This window comes from Chelonia mydas, chromosome 15 (assembly GCF_015237465.2).
Source record: "Chelonia mydas isolate rCheMyd1 chromosome 15, rCheMyd1.pri.v2, whole genome shotgun sequence".
Lineage (NCBI taxonomy): Eukaryota > Metazoa > Chordata > Testudines > Cheloniidae > Chelonia > Chelonia mydas.
The window spans coordinates 17,104,129-17,119,948 of NC_057856.1; the positions used below are offsets into that span (position 1 = coordinate 17,104,129).

At 39.0% G+C, this 15,820-nt stretch overlaps 1 protein-coding gene across 8 annotated transcripts in view; it reads left to right on the top strand.

Moving 5' to 3' along the window:
• Window positions 1-15,820, top strand: part of TANGO2 (transport and golgi organization 2 homolog) — a 92,589-nt gene that overhangs the window by 13,910 nt on the left and 62,859 nt on the right. For 6 of the 8 annotated variants that reach the window (XR_005222349.2, XM_027817319.3, XM_037878516.2 and 3 more), the window contains exon 2: window positions 8,251-8,370. Coding sequence is in view for 7 of the 8 variants with exons in the window: in XM_027817319.3 (XP_027673120.2) it covers window positions 8,251-8,370 (120 nt within the window). In the remaining variant the exon portion in view is untranslated. Of the gene's footprint in view, window positions 1-1,138; window positions 1,264-5,678; window positions 5,844-8,250; window positions 8,371-15,820 lie in introns of those variants that run through there. The other 2 variants (XM_027817320.3, XM_037878518.2) reach the window with 2 other exon arrangements.

Consider the following 15,820-nt stretch of genomic DNA (forward strand, 5'->3'; position numbering starts at 1 on the left):
GATTAATGAACATATTTAATCAGAGTTCTTTGGATTTTCTTCTGTACGTTTAAGAAAAATTAGTTCCTCTGTCTCCAGAATTTCCTGTTCTGTTTATACCTATATATTCTCTGAAGTAACTTGAATAAAATTTTCTTTCACTTTGAGTCTGCTAAAAGGATAGCATCTTGAGGAGTAAAGCAACCTAATGTAACAGTCCTCAAAACATGCTGCTACAACATAGAGAGCTCAGGGAAATTACCCTTCATCTTTCCTCTCTAGAAGCATTCTCCTCCTTCCCCCCCCATTCCCATGTTACAGCTGGACTTTTAGCATTCACAAGATTACCATACAAAAATGAACTGGAAAATACATTTCTTTAGTACATGTGAATCCTAATTTATGAAAAATGTGTTTGCATAAAGCAACATGAATTCTTAAAGATTACAAGCAGTGATATGTGTAGCGATATCAGGAAGCAATGCAGTTGCATCCCCTGTCCGTGATCACATTATGATCTAATTGCCTAAATGGATAACTTTCTATCTAAATATGATTAGGTTCTATTCGTAGTAGTAGACTTGTTTTTTGAAATATCAGCAGCTGGGGCAGTAACTGATCTATAGTGGTACTTCAGGATATGCATATTGCAAGATGCGCAATAAGCCAGCGGCATTGAAGACGATTGTAAAGTAGAATGGTATGTAGAAAAGTTCATTTTTCAAATGTAACTTAAATTTCTTATCTCTTTTGGTAAGTGGTATGTTTATATATTTTTTTAAAAAGCACTTCCAAAAAAGTGTGTACATTTGTGGGTTTTGGTAAATTTGATATTTTAGGCATGTAAGTAGTCCTGTTGATGTCGTAGTTCGTGTTCACAGGGTTGTCCCTATTAATCTTAGAAACATTTGTAGAAAGCTGTAACTGTCGGACATTTAGATGAGACCCCAATGTATTCATTTAAATGTACAAATTTGGATAATTAGATTCTTCCCCCCCATATTTTGTTTACAATATCAGACCAACTGTGTAAATATCTAGCTTCTTTAAAACTTCTGCTTAGACCTTTTGCCCACATCCTCTTTTGTTCCTCAGTGAACAACCAGACTTTCACTTTCTTCAGCCAATAAAATATTTGATTCTTTGACACAAGACACCCAGTTCCTCTGTGCAGTAGCCTGTCTCTTTGCTAGTTGCAACTTCCGCTCTGCTTGGAGTCAGGGAGGTCATTTCTTGTCCAGATCTAATGACCTGAATCTGAATTGTCACCTGAGTCACAAGTTGGTAAGTAAGGCACCATTAGGCTTGGATGATATTATATTTTGATAGCTCTATTTGTGAAATTTTCCCTCATAAACTAGGTTAATCTTGAGTCAGTCAGCTGCCTTATCCACTGACTGCCCCTCCTCCAACTGTTTGTCCAGAAAAAGCTGTATGTTGTAATGTCTTGAGTGTCATAACAGTATGTGTATTAACTGCTATTAAAGAGCAGTAAAAATGCTTTAATAACTAAACTGATAACTGTGCAACGGATACCATTTGCATCAGAGTTCAAACTTCCCCTATTAAGCCTGTCCAGTCTGGATCCTGTATGTATGGAAAGATTTCCAAATATCTTCAGCATTGCCTCTCTCTACTTCAGAATCTGATCTCCCTGAACTATTATGTCCATTTCAGTTACTGTAAAGGCACTTCTGATCAGAGTGAGTCACCTGGATTAGTGGTGTCTCTGGAATACAGATGGCATCACTGCAGTGGAAGGGTCCCTCATAAGTTCCTACCCTTCCCTAGATTGTGTTACTGTAAAAGATAAGGAGGTTGGTATTATGACAGCCGTATTAGCTTTCTTCAACATCATTTTTTGTAGTTTAATGCTATTAGCCGTAATGGTTGCTTTTTATATGGAGGGAGGTCACTCTTTCCCAAATCAAAGGTTGACATGAGACTGACCAGAAGGACAGGCCCAGCAAGAGGACCTGAAGTACTTGCAAACTTGACAAGGTCTTCATATGGAAGATGGCTGGGTGATACCGGGCAAGTTGCACTTGCATGCAAGCTAGACTTTCATATTGTTCTTAACATATGTTTTCTCTAGTGCTTTTGTTGTGAATAACTAATACTTTGCTTTATGAATGCTGGCTGATCACTGGTTAACCTTCTCACTGCCCCTGAGAGAACAGAACAGGTGCTGAACTAAAGTCAGAGTAGCTAAGGTGATCATAGTGAATTGCAGCTAAATCCTGCTAGAAGCCTGAGATTTAAATGGGGTGCCCTCAAGAAAGCCACAAAGAGGTTAAAGATGTAGTTTTCTTGGGCACTGCAACAACGAGTAACTTTTACTTTCTATAGTCGTTACTTTTATTCTGTTTTTTTTTCTGCAGCATGCTACTGCAGAATTGAACTTCATCTTAATCCAGCAGTCTCTGCTGAAATTTTTAAAATAACATTTATACAAATTATTTTTTAAACCCATTGTTTCTACTTAAATTTTGGGTCTGAATTGCCCAGCACAATGTGTAGCAAATGTATTATGAATTCTGACCAAAGAAAATACTAAAATTCTTCAGTTGCATTTTGCACTGAATTTATTTTTTAAAGGAATAAGTCTCCTCACTGCACTGAAGAGGAACTGGACTTCAGTTGTTCCAAAAGTGTTCTTGATTCTAAAACTTTATTTTTAAATCTACAGCTGTCTAAGGAATGAAATAAAAATAACTATGTAGGACCTACAGAAGTTTATGCTGCTCTGTTTCAGAGCCAGCAAGATGTAGCCCAAGTTAACAGACTTTGTTTTAGGAGCTGGGTATCAATAGTTCACAAAAGCAGCAAGTAAAAGGCCTGTTAATTTCAAACTCCGTTAGAAATGGGGTGGGGTGAGAGAGAGACTTCTGTCAAACGAGCAAACTTAATATGGAAAACAGTTTACATCTTCTAGAAAGGTATTTAAGTGAAGAGTTGAAAAATGATGTCCCTTTAAATAACAATACAATGCATTACAAAAACTACAAGGGGAAAAAACCTACTCTCTTGCTGCTATTTAAAGATAAAATCTGTTTCGTGCCATTCATTTTTATTTGAGTCTTGTGTTGGGCAGTGGCTTGGTACAAACAGCTAAATGTTCTTATATTGTAACAGAATTTACTGTTTTATTGATCAAAATAAACTTTACAAATCAGCTAATGGAGAGACTGAAGCTTCTTTATAAAATGAAGAGTAGTTACGAAAAATCCACTATCAATAGGCTTGTTGATTGACTAAGCCAAATAATGAGCTGGCAGTACGCTGAATGAAAACTGTGACAGTTCTTGCTCTTGCTGCTGATGGAAATCTGACAGCTGTCTTAAAGTATTTTATACCCCTTGCCTTCCCTGAGTGGGCTTCCCCATTCTTCCAAAACAAGTCCCAGGGATCCCTGCCAGTTTCCCCCCGTTCTAACTCACCTGCTACCATATATGGACTATTCTTCATCTGAGGACTGGAAGGGACTTCCTTCTGAGTTATCAATACTGTTCCTCAAATTAGCTGGCATGTTTTGGTATAGAATAATGCTAGTCTCATAGACTCACACTGAGTAAAGGGGGGAAAGGACTCTTGCCATCATTCTTCTAGCCTGGAGCAGGGATCAGAATCTGGCCTCAACTCTGAAACAGGGGTATTGGTTTGTCCCTGAGCCAGCCAGTTAATAATTTTTTTTTAACTTGGTGTTTTATGGACAGTCTTCTATTGTACAAGAACCTATGTGTCACTTTTGGTAATAAGGACACATCTTTAAAATCCTTTGCCTCTTGAAAGACTGCAAAATCTCTCAACTCACATGACAAGTTTTAATAAATGCACCAAGTGCAAATAAGTTCTCTCACTTGTATAGTGTAACAGTTGTCCAACAAAAACAGGGAGGACAATGCTCAGCCTTCCTCAGGGCAAGCTGAACTTTCCAGCTTTTCTCACTTTTAAAACTTTTGGGTGTGTGTTTGTTAATGTTGTTAACTTTATATTGTTATACTGCATACAAATCTCTTAAGATTGTCTCCACCCTTTTTGTCCATTTTGCTGAATATTTTTTCCAAACTATGTGAAAATAAAGCAGATAAGGCATCTGGAAGAATAATGGAAGGAATACTTGTAGTGAGGTAGTTGGACTGTATGCAATTAGCATGACAGTTGGGAGAGCAAAGACATCATATTCCTTTCAATCCTGTATTTCCTCTTCATTGACTTCCTATGTTGTGAAAAACGTCTTTCTATTAAGGATGGATGGGACTAGGCTCTCTTTTGGAGTCTGTAAATAATGTTCCTTAATTGACCGAGGGTGGCTTGCTGTTTAAATTATGGAAGGCTCAGTTGTGAACATCCTAAAATTCAGTATTTGTCTTGTTGTTTTTTTTTTTTTTTTTTTTTTAAATTAAAAACTCTCAGATCTAGTGTGTCTCAGGGCAGTATGCAGCCCAAGCTCAACAAAGACCCTTTAAATATGAGACAGGAATGGAAAGAAGTTGTTGAAACACTCTAGCAGTGCATAACACTCCTGTTCACTGTTGTCCATGAATACGTGATTCCCATTACCAGAAAACTTATGTCTTATACTCTTTTAATAAAAAGGAAGAAAAACTTCTGACACTTTAACAGAGCTTATGAGGATAACTTGCAGTTAACTGTGGGTCCTTGAGGAATCAATTTTTAAAAACAAAACAAAAAACCCCCAGAGGATTGAACCAGCCAAATTCAATCCTATCAATATCTCTGCCCACAGACAACTCCCCCACCCCTTTGGAATTTAAAAAAGAGAGAGAAGACTTTTTTCCCGGCAAAAACATGGGGCTGGACGGTTGCCATTCATTGTCTCTCTTATTTTAAGTATCCTATTCAATCAAGGTATTGTCAGGGACTGATTGCCAGTTAAATTAAATTATGGCATTGTCTGTGAGAACAACAGTTGAAAGAAATGATAGAAAGCTGTCAGCTAAGGTAAATCTGTTCATAGGCTGTTTTTCATTGTAGTGTTACAGTAATAATGTCTAGTGAGTTGAAAGGTGGTTTCTATCCTAAACTCAATCTTCAGTCAGTAATAACTTCAGCTAAAACATTCCTTTTGTGCTGAAAACTCCATGCTAGGTCTCAGTTTATGTACTAATTATGTGAGTCATAATGACTTGAGAGGCCAGGGGCTGGAGCAGGTCAAGAATGAGGAACAATTTGTATTACAAGAACATATCTGCCCAATCAGGATCAGGGCCCCACTATGCTAGATACTGTGCACACAGACAGGTAGACTCAGTCCTTCCCTCAAAGAGCTTGCAATCTCATTAGTATCTCCCTTACTGGCTAAAGCTTGACAGCCTGATCCCCACTTCCATCAATGGGGTTATGTTTTTGTCTCTCTCTTTTCCTCCCATCCCCCCTTAGTGGGTATTGGACTGGGCCTTGAAAGAGAATGTCATGGTGTAAACAAGTGGCCTCTTACCAGGCACCCCCTCAGGACAGCCTTGCGAGTGACCCTTAATCTCAGTTGCCCTCTTGGGTAACCTGAAGGACTCCACTTCAGGCTCTTACTTACCAGGAGAGGCATTGTTTATAGTCTTACAAAAATCCCAAAACCTAGTCCATATCTATCACCTCCGTACATACAGTTCTTGTTCTCACCATACCTCATTGTCATCTGTCACAGGCTCCTTATCTGTCTTCCTCCATCCCTCTTCCAGATCAGTCATCCCAGCCCTTCCTTCTTGGGTGCAACTCTGCTGTTCCTAGAGGGAACTCCCATAGCCTCTCTGCTGGGAGCATTCTTGCCAGAGGAGCATCGCTCATTCTCACAGTCCCCTCACTGTTCCTCAGGGTCCAGCTCTCCAGCAAAGAGACATCATCTGGTAAGCTCCTCCACTACTCTTCTCCCTTCCTTCAACCGTCTCTGGCCCTTGCCTTTGGCTTAGAGTCAACAGGCATCTCCCTCTGCTAATGCTCTAGCCCTGGATCGCTGGCTTGGAGATGCCAGCCAGCAAACCTCTCTTTCTGCTCTCCTGCCTTCAGCCTTCTCCTAGGAACCACTTTCTGTCTCCCTCAGCTCTCCTCTCCTTCCCTTCTCCTGACTGAACATTTATAGCCCCCCAGGTGCCATCCTGCCCTCTTAATTGGCCCAGCTGGGAGCACCTGGACTGGAACAGGCGCTCTGAGCCCAGTTTCATTTAATGGGCCAGCTACCCTGTTATACATGGCTAGAACTGACAGGTAATGAAGAATTCTCTGTAAGTTTTAACAGTTACCACTAAAATCCAAGGTTCGAACAATTCTTATTCCACCCAGTAGAGGGCAGTAGTTAACATAGATATCCCTTTCTACTGTAATGAACTGGCTACTGTGGGATATCATCAGTCTGCAGTCTTATGCATCTTCTCTTGACATGTTTGTGTTCTTAAATTGAAAAATAAAATTGCTGTTCCCAGAAGTGCTAAAGTCCCATGACATTTCAAATCTCTACCTCTTAAAAGAAGATTTTCTATACCTGCGTTTTGTTTAACACCTGAGTACTAGATCAGTTGTCCTATTTTTACATCTTATTTTCCCTTACACTGAAGATTTTTTTCATTGTCACTATGTGACCCATTTCTGCATTTATTTTTGAGATTGAAAATGTACTGCATGACTTACTATTTTCTTCTGCAGTGCCAACTGGACAGAAATTTAGTCACTAGTTTATGGTATCCCATCTTAACAGAGAAAATATTCCATATAGCTAAGATATCTCAGTCCTTACCTAATAAAACCTTAAAAATCAGCACTTTATTAAGTCACTGTTTGAAAGAGTAATTATTTTATGTATAGGAGCAGAGATTAAAATATTACTCTATCCCTCCCTGCACAGTTTTGTCCACTGTGTTGGTTCCTTTACAGATTAAATAATCTGCAGCAGAGAGGAGTCCTTTGTAGAATATTAGTGACTGGAAGGCTGAATTTGTTGTGCCATGATAGTGACAGCAGGTCAGTTGTAATGCCGAACTGTGACTTAGGAGAAGCCAGCAGCTTGTGGTCAGGCTGTTAATTTAAATCTATATAATTGGTGTACTCATAACTCTGCTTTTGATGGTAAAAATGAAATAGTGTGAATTGTGGAAAAACCTTGCTTCTGTTGAAGTTTTAACACATGGAATATCATGGGAGAGTTTAGCAATGTGCTGTAAAAGAAAAAACTGAATTAAAATCGGTATGTGTATCAGGAAATAAAAGAATAATTATTTCTTCAACCGTATTCTTGATTTATAAAATCTTTAAATTTAATTTTTAGTACAACTCACTTCAGTCACTGCTCACCAAGGTAAAATAAATTAATCATTCAGAATGGTTACAGAGTTTAGGTTTTGATTTCTTTTATCCCCATATCTGTACTCTGAAAACTTTCACACAGGGGAAGCTGTCCATAGCAGTGGAAGAGGCTTAAGGATGCTCAGTGAATAGGGTTCTAATAATTGTTTCAGCTGTGGCAAAAAATAAGATCATGGTGCAATTTTATTACCAGACAAGTTTCCACTGGGCCAATGTAGAAAATATTTGAAAGCCCTTTTGAGTATCTGATCTGCAAAGAACATTTGTCGTGCCTCTAAACGTGGTCAGAATTTTAAAGTTACTGGGAATCCTAGAAACAGTGTTAATTGAAATTGTACATTGTTCCCACTCTATTAAATATAAACTCTGTTGCTGCTGATATTTTTTCCCCTCTACTACATCACCTCTTTCCCCTCAGTTTTTAATAGGTAGCTCTACAGAAAAGAGAGCGCTTTTAGTTTCTCATCAAACACTTTTGATTACACTTTTTCCAGCTGTTGCTGCAGTATACATGAGTGTGCTTCTCTAAGTTTGCTTTTTAAAGAAAAAACCTTGACAAGAATGTCTTGCCATATTTGTTGGTGCAGACCAAAGAGCATCACTGTTGCACTGTACTGGCAACGAGTAGAAAATTCTGAGATAAATCCTTTGTCTTCCCTGCTTTGGCAGGAAAGTTAGTGCTCTAGGTACTGCTCCTAGAGTATACCAGTATTCTCCTGTCACTTGTTTCTTTGCCAGAGTTCTGAATTGAATTCCTATTTAAGCAACACTAGAAGTGATAATAGTGAGGATTTTTGAAGACAAACCATCCATTAAGACAAACATACCATTGAAATCCTGTTGATTTCATTATGGAATGCTGTTAATAGGAGGAACTTTAAACTCCAGGATGGATGTAAGGTTATGCTTCTGGAAATTGCAATGTAATTTCCTTTATTGCATTTACTTTGTTCACAGGTTGTTGCAGTATGACCTTGCACTAACCCTTTGGGAAGAAGCAAGACTTCACCAGACGTTACCCATGTGCATTCTTTTCTTGAAGTTTGATCCTCGTCCAGTTTCAAAAAATGCATACAGGTAATCATAATTATGATTAAAACAAAAATGCTTTTCTTTACAACCTTAGTTTGATACTTTTACTTTAACCCTGGGCAATAATGCCTAGTCTCAAATCAGAGTCAAGTGCTTCAAATTGTGCTGGTATAATGCCAACACTCCATGATGTTTACATTTCTCTTAAGTGAAAAAAGTCAGTCCGCTCTGAGCTGCGTTCAGTGCAGTTTCCATAGCCAATAGTACGCAAGGGAGTGATGTAGCTATGCCAGTGGATCCAGGTACCCATTCACAGCTGGTTGGACTGGAGGTGATGAAGCAAGACTCCAACCAACAACTTCTAGGGTTTTAGCTGAGCACCTGAACCACACAGCCACCATGCCTACTAGAATTGTATTACTATTATTTTATTTATGCATAATGTGTTGGTTCCACTTGACATTACCTGTTGCATATTGCTCCTGGAAGCACAAGAACGTATATGGATCTGTTTACTGTCTGTAGAGTCAAATATTGGACAAATAATTTTAGGCTTTTATTAATTTATGTGTCTGCCCTTTTTATGTTGAAAAGAAAATGACTATAGCTCTGTTGGTACAAAGCAATTGAGAACTAAAAACTTAATTATCCATCCGGTGCTCTTGCATACATCTGAATTTTTAAAAGCAAAAAGGATTGTCAGAAATCGCAGGACTTGTACTGAATTAATATGTCCAATCAATGTAGGCTGTTTTTTCTATCCATGTTGATAGCAAAAGGCAGATGTGTCAATTTGATGATGCCTCTAGGGCAATTCCCCAGGCCTATGTTGTAATCATACTTATTTGGAATGTTATATGGCAAGTGAACTTTATGCCACAATCTATATTTAAAGTAATATTTCTTATTTGCTTGCTATGAAGGAGTTACACCAAGTTTGGAACTATTGATTGCTGGCAGGAAAATAACTTGCTATCAGTGTCAAAATAGGGAAAAACTCTTGGTCCATTATGGCCCAAATTCTGCTGAGTTATCTAATTTTACTGAAATCTTTTTCTCTTGGATTGCCTGACACCTTTGACTAAACTGCCACAGATCATCCTTCCATTTCAGTGACATCAGTCAGCCAGAGTACTCAGTGTAATGTAGGGATTTCCAGTATGTTTAATTTTTATATAAATGTGCAGTAAATAATTTAGGTTCAAAATATACAAGATCTTGGTGTGATGCTACACCCCATATTCTTCATAGAAATACTGTTATGATATAAATATGGCATAACTAACATACCTTACATGACCCATCTTGCATAAAATATATAATTGGAAAGGTTATGATTTGCTGAATGTAATTATCCAATTTGTATTCATGCATCATTTCTGTATCTGAAGTTAGGAATATTGACTATATAACAACTACAACTGTGTGTGTACTTGGGAGAACACCCACCAGACAGTAGGCAGTCAGCCTGGGTGAGCCATTTAAGAAGGACAATAGAACTTTGAAGATACTAATCTCCCACCTTCCTGAGAAGCTTCCTGGGATGTTGCTTTGACCCTGCAGGGTCACCTGATAATGTCACCTGGTACAAAGTACCACTTTGAATGCTGCTGATATTTTTTCCACTGGAAAAAAGGATTCTCGCCTTATGTAAAGCCTACTGAAGGCTGGGAAGTGAGTCAATCAGGGTTCTTCTCCATTGCCTCCCCGCCCAAGAAGGAAGACTGCTGAAAGCACCTGAAGAGACAAAGGAACTAAGCTGGGGAAAGGCAAGGGCTGAGTCCAGGCTGAGACAGTGGTCTAGTCTGTAAAGAGAAATAACTGGCACTCTAAACTTCAGAAACTGTGTTTACCTGCAAAAAAACAACATGTAGGGTGAGAAATTACATTTTGTAACTTGTTTCTTTCGTGAATTAAGCATAGGTTGTGTGTGTTTTTATTTGCTCAGTAATCTTCTTTGTTCTGTTTGCTATCCCTTATAACCACTTTAAAAACTACAAAAGGTAAATTTTAACTTATTTCTTTATTTTTAAGACCCAGTTTGTGCAATTCATATCTGGGGTGGGGGCAAAAAGCTGTGCATATCTCCCTCCACGTTGAGGGAGGGGGCAATTTTTATGAGCTTATGCTGTACAGATCTCTCTATACAGTGCAAGACCATATAATTTTGGGTTTACACCACAGAGGAGGTGTTCACGTGAGTGCTGGTTAAAGTCCTGAGCCGAATCCTCCCACACAGAGCTGATTTCAGTCTGTCTGCAGCTGAGTGTGGCCTTACCTGTGTTTGTGCTAGAGAAGGCTTGAGGGTCTGGCACAGCAAGGACAGTGTGAGGAAGCCCACCAGTGGAATGGGCGGGCGGGGTCAGTAGAACCCCAGCACATCAGGTGGCATCCCAGACGGGGGAGTCCAACCCATCACGCTTGGCTCAGTTGTGTGGTTTTTTTTTGTTTGTTTTTTTTTTACACAAAATGTACTTTTAATCCATTTAATTTTGTTTAGTGAGGAAAAGGATGGAAGAAATACTTTTTTGTGTCACCAAACTTTAATGTTCATTGGCACCTTTAAATAAAAACTCTGCAAAATTTTGTTTCTAAATATTGATCAACAGTAATACTCAGCTCTCATGGTACTTTTTATCCCTAGATCTCAGATTTACAAAAAACAGCAAGTGTCATTATCCCCATTTTACAGGGACAAGTCACTTCATCTCATGCCTTGGTTTCCTCTAGGTCAGTGCTACTCAAAGTGGTGGTCCGCGGACCCGTGCTGGTCCACAAGCCATCGGCTGCCGGTCTGCGTGCACATTGGGGGAAAAAAATTGCCAGTCCCCCACACCAGATAGCTTGAGAAGCACTGCTCTAGGTCACACCCTATAGGTGTCAAAACTGGGAATAATTTCCTGATTCTCTGTGTGTTGTCCTAGTCACTAGGCCCAGGTTGCCTCCATAACACCCTTTTTGGAGCCAGCCAGAAGGGGAGCACAAAATATTTTTTGTGGTTCACAGCTTTTTTAGTTTCAGAGAGAGAGGATTTGTAGCTACTAGGTCTGTCAATTAATCACAGTTAACTCACATGATTTAAAAAAATTAATCACCATTTTAAAAAATCATGATTAATCTCAGTTTTAATCGCACTGTTAAACAATAGAATACCAATTGAAATTTATTAAATATTTTTGGACGTTCTTCTACATTTTCAAATATATTGATTTCAATTACAACACAGAATACAAAGTGTACACTGCTCACTTTATATTACTTTTGATTACAAATATTTGCACTGTAAAAATGACGAAAGAAATAGTATATCAATTCCTCGTACAAGTACTGTAGTGCAATCTTTGTTGTGCAGTTTACAAATGTAGATTTTTTTGTTGTTGTATAAGTGCACTTAAAAATAAAACAAGTCCACTCAGTCCTACTTCTTGTTCAGCCAATCGCTAAGAGAAACAAGTTTGTTTACATTTACAGAAGATAATACTGCCCGCTTCTTATTTACGTCACCTGAAAGTGAGAACAGGCTTTTGCATGGCGCTTTTGTAGCCGGCATTTCAAGGTATTTACATGCCAGATATGCTAAATATTCATATGCCTCTTCATGCTTCAACCACCATTCTAGAGGACATGCTTCCGTGCTGATGATGCTTGTTTTAAATTTGTGACTGAACTCCTTGGAGGAGAACAGTATGTCTCCTGGTCCCTGGTTTTACCCACATTCTGCCATATATTTTGTGTTACGGTGATCTCAGATGACGACCCAGCACATGTTGTTCATTTTAAGAACACTTTCACTGCAGATTTGACAAAACACAAAGAAGATTCCGATATCAGATTTCTAAAGATAGCTACAACACTCGACCCAAGGTTTAAGAATCTGAAGTGCCTCCCAAAATCTGAGGGACGAGGTGTGGAGCATGCTTTGGGAAGTCTTAAACGAGCAACACTCTCATGCAGAAACTACAGAATCCGAACCACCAAAAAAAGAAAATCAACCTTCTGTTGGTGGCATCTGACTCAAGTGATGAAAATTAACATGTGGCGGTCCACACTGCTTTGGATCATTATCGAGCAGAATCCGTCGTCGTCATGGACGCATGTCCTCTGGAATGGTGGTAGAAGCATGAAGGGACGTATGAATTTTTAGTGCATCTGGCTTGTAAATGTCTTGCGACGCCAACTACAGCAATGCCATGCAAACTCCTGTTCTCGCTTTCAGGTGACATTGTAAACAAGAAGCGGGCAGCATTATCTCCTGCAAATGTAAACAAACTTGTTTGGCTGAGCGATTAGCTGAACAAGAAGTAGGACTGAGTGGACTTGTAGGCCTTAAAGTTTTATATTGTATTGTTGTTGAATACAATTTATTTTTTTGTATATAATTCTACATTTGTAAGTTTAACATTCATGATAAAGAGATTGCACTTCAGCATTTATATTGGGTGAACTGAAATACTATTTCATTTGTTTTTTACAGTGCAAATATCTGTAATAAAAATAAATATAAAGTGAGCATTGTACACTTTGTATTCCGTATTATAATTGAAATCAATGTAATTGAAAATGTAGAAAACATCCAAAAATATTTAAATAAATGGTATTCTATTATTGTTTAACAACACGATTAATTGCGTGATTAATTTTTTAAATTGCTTGACAGCTCTAGTAGCTACTACACTGAAAATGTGCTTTCTCTTCAGTTTATTATCAGGATCAAATTCTTAGCTAGCTAAAAGGCACTCTGGAATTTGTCCATTTTTGTTCAGGCAGTAGAAGCAATGACCAAAGATCAGACATGATGAGGCATCATACTCGTATTTTAATGGCACTGCCTGCCTTTGTGTATTAATAGAGGACTTCTTTCTCTAGGCCTGCTTATCTGGCACCTTTTCCAAGCACTAAATACTTTCTAAAAGCAATTTAAAGGAAAGCAAACTTTTTTTAAACTCAAATAGCAAAATAAGACCACATAAGCAAGCCAGGTCAGACTTGAGTTTTGATCTTAACTTGCTGTATTGTGTCTACTGCAAACATTAAATGTAAAAATACTTTTCTCCTCCTGCAGTAACTTTGGGTAAATGCTTGGTCTAAAATCACTACTTCAGCTGTCCTCACCTTCTGTCTACTCTCGTTTTTTATTGCTTGGGTATCCAAATTCTGAAAAAGATCCATGAGAACTTGTCAAGATTATTCCAGGAGGTCCATATGATATTTTGTTTAGATGCTTCTCATTAAGACATCTTTGGAAACCACATTGTAGATACATTCAAAAAGTGTACTATACTTGAATGTTTTGGTTGGTCTTAACATCACTTCAAATGCCAAATCTGAACCCATGAAAATTAGGGTTTGTAATACACCACCATCTCAAATTTTAGATTTGGTTCTAGAGTGCTACAATAAGTAACAATAATCTTATCTATTCTAGAACATGTGGGTATTTTTCTGTTTGGAGTACTTACAAAAATACTTAGTGGAAATTTTAGCATTTTACTTTTGTTTTCAGCATGTCAAAGAACTGTGTGAAATGGATCTCTTCCAAGGGTCATACCAGTGGATTACACTATATTGCAGGTCAAATGACTAAAACTTTCACTTATCTCAAATACACATTAGTGCTTTTCATGTTTAAAAATGCTAGTTAAAAAGGATATTCTTTCTGTTCTCTGAAAAAGCGTATTGTCAAGATTTTCTTGTGATGTGCTAAAACGTTGGGAATGTGTCACTGTCACAGGCCCAGCTAAGCTCACCATGTTGTTTGGACCCATATGCTGGGTCCATGTACATTAAGCTTCCCTGGACCTGAGTAGGCTCCAGCACTGCCTCTTTCTTTGGCCTCTGGGCTCACTTCCTGGGGACAGATTTTGTCTGGCCCCACTTCTTGGAAGTACCACCTTTTGGGTCCAGCTGCCCTCGTCCTCCAGATCAGTGCTGAACCACACCCTCCTCAGAGCTCCACCCTAGTGGGTGCTCGAGTTCTGTTTAGCCCGGTGGGATCACTCAATAGTTGAAACCAATAAGACAGACTTTACAGAGAGTTCTAAATTAATCACTCTTTATTTTAGACAGCACAACAAATATACATGCAAAGTAAAAAAAAATACCCGGATGCCATTTTGTTTCCTCACCACTCTATAACATTCCTTGGGAATTTGATCAGTGTCCTTCCAGGGTTCCAGGTCTCCTCTCCTGGACTTCATTCCTCTCTCTTTTGTTTTGGTCAGTGAGAGAGTTACTCAGAGCAGACCTAGTTCTTTTATAACCTTCAACCCCTTGTCAGGTGATCCGTTGCTTGGCTACCAGCCCACCTCGGAGAAAGGGTTTCCCTGGATGGTAGCCAGGTCTTTGTCCGTGGGTGCTTCCATTTCAATGGAAGGTCATCAAGGTTTAATGACTGTCTATGGCTAGCCGTCTACTAGGTGCCAGAATTACTCCTGACACCTGTTTCAGTTCGATGAGGAGGCTACAGAGCCGACGTGAAGGCACAAACAAAACGGTTAGACTCAAAATGGCTTTTACAAAAATCAGATTGATACAGTTGCATGCAAACAGATACTAATCTGTCAGTCACCGTCATAACTGACATTAACAATCTTTTCCTTTTTTATCTTCTTTGGACACTTTCTTTATCTAGTTTAATAGATGTACTGTATCTGGTTTAATCAAAATAGGCTGAGGAGACCTGTTGGATTGGCCTGTTCATTTTCCCCCATAACCAGTGCAGGGCTATTATCTACAGTTCATATTCTCAAGCAATAAACACATTTCCCCCTTAGGTGCCAACTCTCTAGGTGCTCCAGGGCTGGAGCACTCATGGGGCGGGGTGGTCAGCTCCCACCAGCCAGAGCTGTTTGGCGGCTTCCCCCAATCAGCTGTTTGGCAGCTCAGGGAGGGGTTGGTGGACAGTGCAGAACAGCGATGGCTGGTGAGCAGGGGTCCTTGGGAAGAGGCAGAGCCGGGGGGAGGGGGAGGGGAAGAGGCGGAGCCAGGGCAAGGCCTTGGGGGAGGGGTGGAGCCCCCCTGGGAAAAATAAAAGTAAGCGCCTACGCATTCACCACTACTATTGGGAGGATTTTACATTCTAGTAACTTCATTTATGGAGTTGTTCGTCTGACAGCTTTCATTTTTACTAAATTAAACACAAAGCCTAATGTGGATTTTTGTCACGCTCTATTGGACCTCTGTCCTGTTGCACCTCAGAACTTGGTGGTTTGCCCTTTATTTGTACCCTTTGTCTACAGTCTTTTTATATCCAAGCTACTTTATGTTCTTTTAGTGTAAGTGTGAAGCACTGTATCATATGCTAGGGAATGGCTACCTGGACTATAATAAAAAGTGGCATGCTGGCATCACATCTTACCTAACTACACGAGTCATGTCTTATGAATAAATATTATAGGTTTCAAGCTTCAAAGCTATAATCACATAATCTTTTTTATTATGGAATTATATCACAGGAAATTGCTTTAATGGAATGATTTGTCATGTTTTCATCTCT